General features: G+C 39.9%; 1 protein-coding gene across 1 annotated transcript; it reads right to left on the reverse strand.

Annotated features, from left to right (window-relative positions):
- Positions 1 to 634: 634 nt before the first annotated feature.
- Positions 635 to 5,404, reverse strand: LOC107378919 (uncharacterized). The gene is made up of 11 exons (XM_015949396.3): positions 5,224 to 5,404; positions 5,063 to 5,134; positions 4,813 to 4,908; positions 4,357 to 4,439; positions 3,364 to 3,620; positions 2,986 to 3,026; positions 2,516 to 2,566; positions 2,458 to 2,463; positions 1,084 to 1,206; positions 918 to 995; positions 635 to 779 (listed from the first exon to the last, which is right to left on the reverse strand). The coding sequence occupies exons 1-11, from the start codon at positions 5,308 to 5,310 to the stop codon at positions 663 to 665; spliced, it is 1,011 nt and encodes a 336-aa protein (XP_015804882.2). The 5' UTR covers positions 5,311 to 5,404; the 3' UTR covers positions 635 to 662.
- Positions 5,405 to 5,804: the final 400 nt, after the last annotated feature.

Here is a 5,804-nt window from a genome sequence, read left to right on the forward strand (position 1 = left end):
GTAACATTATCATTACTGAAATGCGAAATGCAAATACTGACGAAAATTAAAGGATGACATTTATGAACTAGCTGCAGGGTGAGAAGGTTGAGGGAGGGTCGGCACGACTGAAATAGAAGGAGTTGGCTGATATAAACAACAGACAATTCCATGATGATGGTGTGAGAAAAAGATCATTTTTGAAATTATATTCTCAGAGAGAGTGTTCAGCCCTTTATCAAATAAATCTGATAGGTCCACTGACAAGAGACCTGGGCTGGCCCAAAATTGGAAAAGGACCTGGCAGGGTCCGGCCCTAAATTACTGTTGGCTCACCAGACAAAGGCCTGCCTTGCCTAATGGCCAGTTCAGCCCTGGTCTAATTTTTCAACTTAAGTTTCACATCTAGGTCTCATGACCTTCCAGAGAGAGGAGTCAGTCATTAGGAATGAAAGTCAAAGCAAAAGAGAGATTCTGGATGCATTGCTCAGTGAATTTTATTAAGGGTCAAAAGAAACACGATGACACACTGGAGTGTCTGAAGGTGTTTAACAAAGTCTTGGGATGATGCAAACAGAACAAATTTGATGCCAACATCTTAAAGGAATTACAACCAACATAGAAATATGGCAACAATTGTATTTTAGCAGGTAGAGAAGCATGATTTCTTTTGTTGTTAAAACTCAAAGATGTTGCTGCTCTTTTCCGAACCTGCAACACACGCCACAGGTCGTCATGTTGGGACAGCAGCTGCAGCAGAAACGGCAGCGGCGCTGCCTCTGGACCGAGCCGTATGACATCTGTCCAAAAGATCAGAAAACCGTTTCAACCTGATTCCACAGATTCAACAGCATCAAGACGGTTTGTAATGAAGTGTTTAGCTTCGTCACAAATTAAAAACTGCATTCATTTGAACTCATTCAGTGAACTAAACTGACCATCCTTGATCCTTCTGAGATCTCCTCATACACAGCAACTGGACCGCCATCCATAGTTTCCTCCACCTGCTTGTGTTCCTGTAACATTTTAACATTTAGATAAAATGAATTTTAAAACATTTTAAAATTTAGATATGAATATAGAGAAGAACAGAGGGGTTTTTACCTCTGTGGATGGAGCAGCAGAGCTCTCCTGCAGACACACAATTGTGAGCATGACGGCCACTGCTACTGAAACAATGAAGTTCTTCATTTCAGGATGGAAAAACAAATAGATCCAAACCAAGCAGGTTTACTATGAACTTGGTAATTGTTGTCAGCTGCTGTCTTCCCTCTTAGATGACTGAATGTGCAGCTTGAGCAGGTATTTATGCTCTTTGAGCTACACATTGCTTCATCAGGAGGCCTGAGTTAAAGCATGGAGGTATTTCCCACTTGTAGAAATAAAGATGGGTCAATCTGACATGAGGTAAAACTTTAATCATTGAATGTTTAGATAAAAAGGTCAAACAATGATTTATTTTGCTGGGATTTAAAATAAAGTATTTCCTTCACCAATTAACCCTTTAAATATAAATATAGAGGTGACTTTGTTTCCTTTTGAAAATGTATCAACACACACACACACACACACACACACACACACACACACACACACACACACACACACACACACACACACACACAAACACACACACACACACACACACACACACACACACACACACACACTCAGAATGTTAAGTGGTTAGCAGTAATGTGCCAGCCGATGGCCCTCTCCATGAGGCTACTACAGCTCAGCAGAACACAATTGCAGCTTGTTCTGACAAAGAAAAACACTTGGAGAGAAAATCAACCCTCTGGAGGCAGGCATTGCAGATTTGCAACGTTAAAACCTACCATACCTGGTTGCTCCACATATGTATTTCATGAGCATTTTTTAACTCAGAAGTACCCCTAAAGGACTTAGTTGTTAGTCCTTTTATTGAAACTCATTTTGAGCCTGAGAGGATTAACAGCAGAAATAGCAGAAAACAATGCAATTAGAGAGAGGTGGTAGAAGAAAGTAGTAGAGTATGAAAAGTGGTCAGTATGTTCTCCAGCAGTCTAAGCCTACAGCAGCACAACAGAGATAACTCTGGATAACCTAGTATTTAAGATGGAGGCATGTTGGAGGCAGGGCAAGGGAGAGCCGTCTCAACCTACTGTATTCACCACTGTACACTCCACGTCCCTCTACTTCCCCACTCGTCCAGATCTATGCTAACATCAGAATTTAACCATAGACCCTGTCAATTAAAAAAAGTTTTAAGCCTAGTTATAAAAGAAGACAAGGTGTCTCCCTCATGGACTAAAGCTGGGAGCTAGTTCTACTGGAGAGGAGCCTGATAACTAAAAGATCTGCTTCCCATTCTATTTTTATTCTAGATGAATATTCTAGATATTCCAGGAACCACCTCTAAACTTGAGGTCTGAGAGCAAAGTGCTCTGTTATGCCCAAGGTCACACTGTACGATTTTTGGTCGTCTTTGCCAAATACCTCGTCCTGAGCAGAATCGTGACAAAAAATGGTCAAAGTCAGGGTGATTTGTGTGTACCATGCTGTGAATGTACAGTGTGACCAGCTCTGCGACAGCTTTTTGAGCCGTCTCAGAAACAAATCAGCCTCAAAAAGTCTTCAAGCACTGCTTGAAAACCTACGACTCCTGTCTGCAATCGACCAATGAAAACACACCTTTGGGACGCCGCAGCAGCAAGACTGCCTCTCTGAGCTTCGATTTTAATATATGTTTAAAATGTGGATTATAAACTACATACCAGTTTATATTTCTGTCAATAGCCCAAGCTAAACAGGAGTTATACTAAAAATAATTAACCTACATTTGTAGACCGTCAGAAAAACTGTGAAAACCGTGATTCTGTGATCTGTGAGAGTGAGAGGAGATGAGCTCACAAGTATAAAAATTAAAACACAAAAACATGAAATTCCTTTGCTGTTGATGGAAATTTTACATATTCAGCCAATAAGGGTGGTTCAGTAACGTTTTGCTGCAGAGAGAGAGGATACTCTGCTCATGACAGCGGGTGTGATGAGCTCACAGAGCGGAGCTGTGGAGTAAACAGTGAGACAGAATTCACGGCAAAAGTTTAGATTTTGCAGCGATCTGTGATAGATTGTTACTTCTCTGTAGGTTAGTGGGTTCTTATTTATTACGGGGAATTTGAAGGATGAATGTCCAACAAACAGTTCAGCTGTTTATCTGGAAGACGGGAAAAGGAGACGTGCAGCTGGAGTCTGAGGCCAAAGCGAAGGTTTTTAAGACGATGCTTTATCTTTGAGGAAGATGAGCTGGGTCATGAGCTGATGCTAAAAAGAAGTAAGGAGTGTCAACGGAGGCACTTTATTTGATCTTTTCACATTTGTTTTGCTTAATGGTCTGCTGACATGTGCTTTCTGGAGGTGTGCTCATGACGTTGTGTGTCCTGCGGGAGTGAGGCGTCGTGCAGTCTGCCTCACGGAAGTCTTGTGCCGTGCAGCGCCACCTTTCTGGGATTCTCACAGTGTGACATAAAAAATCCTGTGCGACGGCCAAAAATCGTATCCAGGCTTTAGGAATATATGAAACAATAAGATCATGAATGTATGATGGAGCTTGGTTATTGATGGGTTTATTTTTGAGAAGGAGGATCTTAAAATCTAATCTGAATTTAACAGGCAGCAAATATGTTGTCTCTTTTCTCAAATTTAAAAAATGTCACATTCTAATTTTTTAAATCTTCAAATCATTCCGCATTTTCCAGATTTGTGAAAGTTGGGTGACTAAAGAGACAGAAAACCTCACTGTGTTCAAGGTTTATGCATTTTTGTTTCTTTGTTATTATTCTTTATGTTTTGCCCTATAACATCATTTCGTTTGTCTGTATTTGCTTGCTGCTGTGTATATATGGGGTTAAGTTTATCACCCTAAAGTTTATTAGATTTCACAGCTTTTGCTCACTCTGATCAGTTCCTTTGGGATTTTTTTTGTTCCAGCTCGACACCACATCATGTTTGTTTGTTTACTAATCTATCTTTTATTTACTGTCTATCTTTCCCCACAGCAGCTGTGACTCTACATCTCAGCAGGATGAAACAAATGTTTCATTCACTGTGGCCTTTTATGACCCTGACAGAATTGTTTTGGAAATTAACAATAAATGATGATGTGTATGGCATGCTATGTATCTAATTTAATTACCTGCTACTAAGAATTTTCTGAAATACACTGAATGTCTCTGTTTTAGTCAGTTTTCAATAAATAACAGATGCTTTGTTAGTTTTTACTGTTTTATGAAGGTAACAATTTTAAAGGAATCATATTTACAATGAAGGGTAAAATGTTAATGGCCTGTATTTAAAGTTCAAGTGCCATTAGTCACTACATACTGATAAAATTACATCCTTGCATTTGACCCATCCTCGTGGGGAGCGGTGAGCTGCAGCAGTGGCTGCGCTTTGGAACCGTTTGGTGGTTTAACCCCCTAATCCAACCCCTTAATGCTGAGTGTCACGCAAGGAGGCACTGGGTCCCATTTTTAAAGTCTGTGATAAGTCCTGATAAGATCACCTTCAATAGAAAAGTCAACAAAAAAACTCTTACATTCTATGTAAGACTGAACAGTCTAATGTCCTGTTTAGACATATTTGAATGCTAGTATTTGGATCACACTCAGACATTAGGACTCAGTAGAGGACCAGAGATGAAAATGGTACAATGACAGAAATGAGGGGCATTCAGCATTTAGTGATCATTGAGTTTAATTAAAACATCAAATTTAAATGATCTCAGGTGTGATGATACATGTGGAGTTTCTGCAGACAGTTGCTGTTGTAATAACTCCAGGATTTCTCTCAGAACGGGCAGCAAACACCACATCCAGACATGCCACAGCAGCCACAGCAGAAACGGCAGCCGCGAGCTTCACGCTGCTGTCTGATGGTGTACGGCATCTGGGTGAGACAGGTAGAGAACAGGCTCATTTACAGACTGGTAGGTCACTTTTACTTTTTTCTGAACATCGGGCTTCTTCACATGAAAAGGCACCCAGCTGTGTTAAAAATAAAAAGCTAAAGAAATATAACTCCATAGTGAAACTGAACCCACCTTCCATGATTCCTTTTGGAGATCTTGATCTGCAGCAAGTCCTTCACCCAGTAGCTCCACCTGCTCGTGGTCCTGTAAAACACATTTTCACCCATTCAGATGCAAAATTCTAACATTTAGACAGAATAAAAAAACTCTGGTGGTGGTGATGAAGCAGTTACCTCGGGGAGTGGGACTGCAGAGCTTTGCTGCAGACAGATGAATGTCAGCATGATGGCAGCGGTTACTGCAACGGTGAAGCTCTTCATCTTGAGGATAATCGAAATGTATGGAAATGTGTCTGTTTCTTTATCAGCCTCTTGTAGTTTTGAGTGTCGAGTCTGAAACAAACCCCACTATTTATACCCATCAGGGCTCTTGTTGCCCCTTTGTCCGGGAATGGGACGTCCATCACTGTTTGGACTTAGAACCATTTAGTGTTTTGTAACGTGAATCTTTATCTTACCACAGTGTGTCGAAACACTCCTCAAATAGTGTTCAATTAAATGTAATAGCTGAAATTAAAAGTAATATGTAGCCAAACCCTTCACTGAGTCAGAATTAATGCATTAATATTGATATTTAGAAAAAAAGGTTGTTTCTTTTAATTAAGCCAGTTTTTGATAAAACATAACTAATAAATGAAGTTTTGATAATATGCATTCAATTTCAATTTTAACAGAGTAGACATAATAAATTAAGGCTATAATAATGTCCTCAGTATCACTATCTTACATTTTAGCCCTAAAATAGAAAATGAATG

The sequence above is a fragment of the Nothobranchius furzeri genome, chromosome 5 (genome assembly GCF_043380555.1).
Source record: "Nothobranchius furzeri strain GRZ-AD chromosome 5, NfurGRZ-RIMD1, whole genome shotgun sequence".
NCBI classification, from domain to species: domain Eukaryota; kingdom Metazoa; phylum Chordata; class Actinopteri; order Cyprinodontiformes; family Nothobranchiidae; genus Nothobranchius; species Nothobranchius furzeri.

Bases quoted from the DNA above. Each gene is read 5' to 3' on its own strand.
- LOC107378919 (XM_015949396.3), bottom strand. From the start codon at position 5,310: ATGAAGAGCTTCACCGTTGCAGTAACCGCTGCCATCATGCTGACATTC. The intron at 3,621-4,356 runs GTAATTTTATCA...TGTTAAATTCAG, and splicing joins GATGGGTCAAATGCAAGGAT to ATTAGATTTTAAGATCCTCC. The intron at 996-1,083 runs GTAAAAACCCCT...AAAATGTTACAG, and splicing joins CTGCTGCTCCATCCACAGAG to GAACACAAGCAGGTGGAGGA.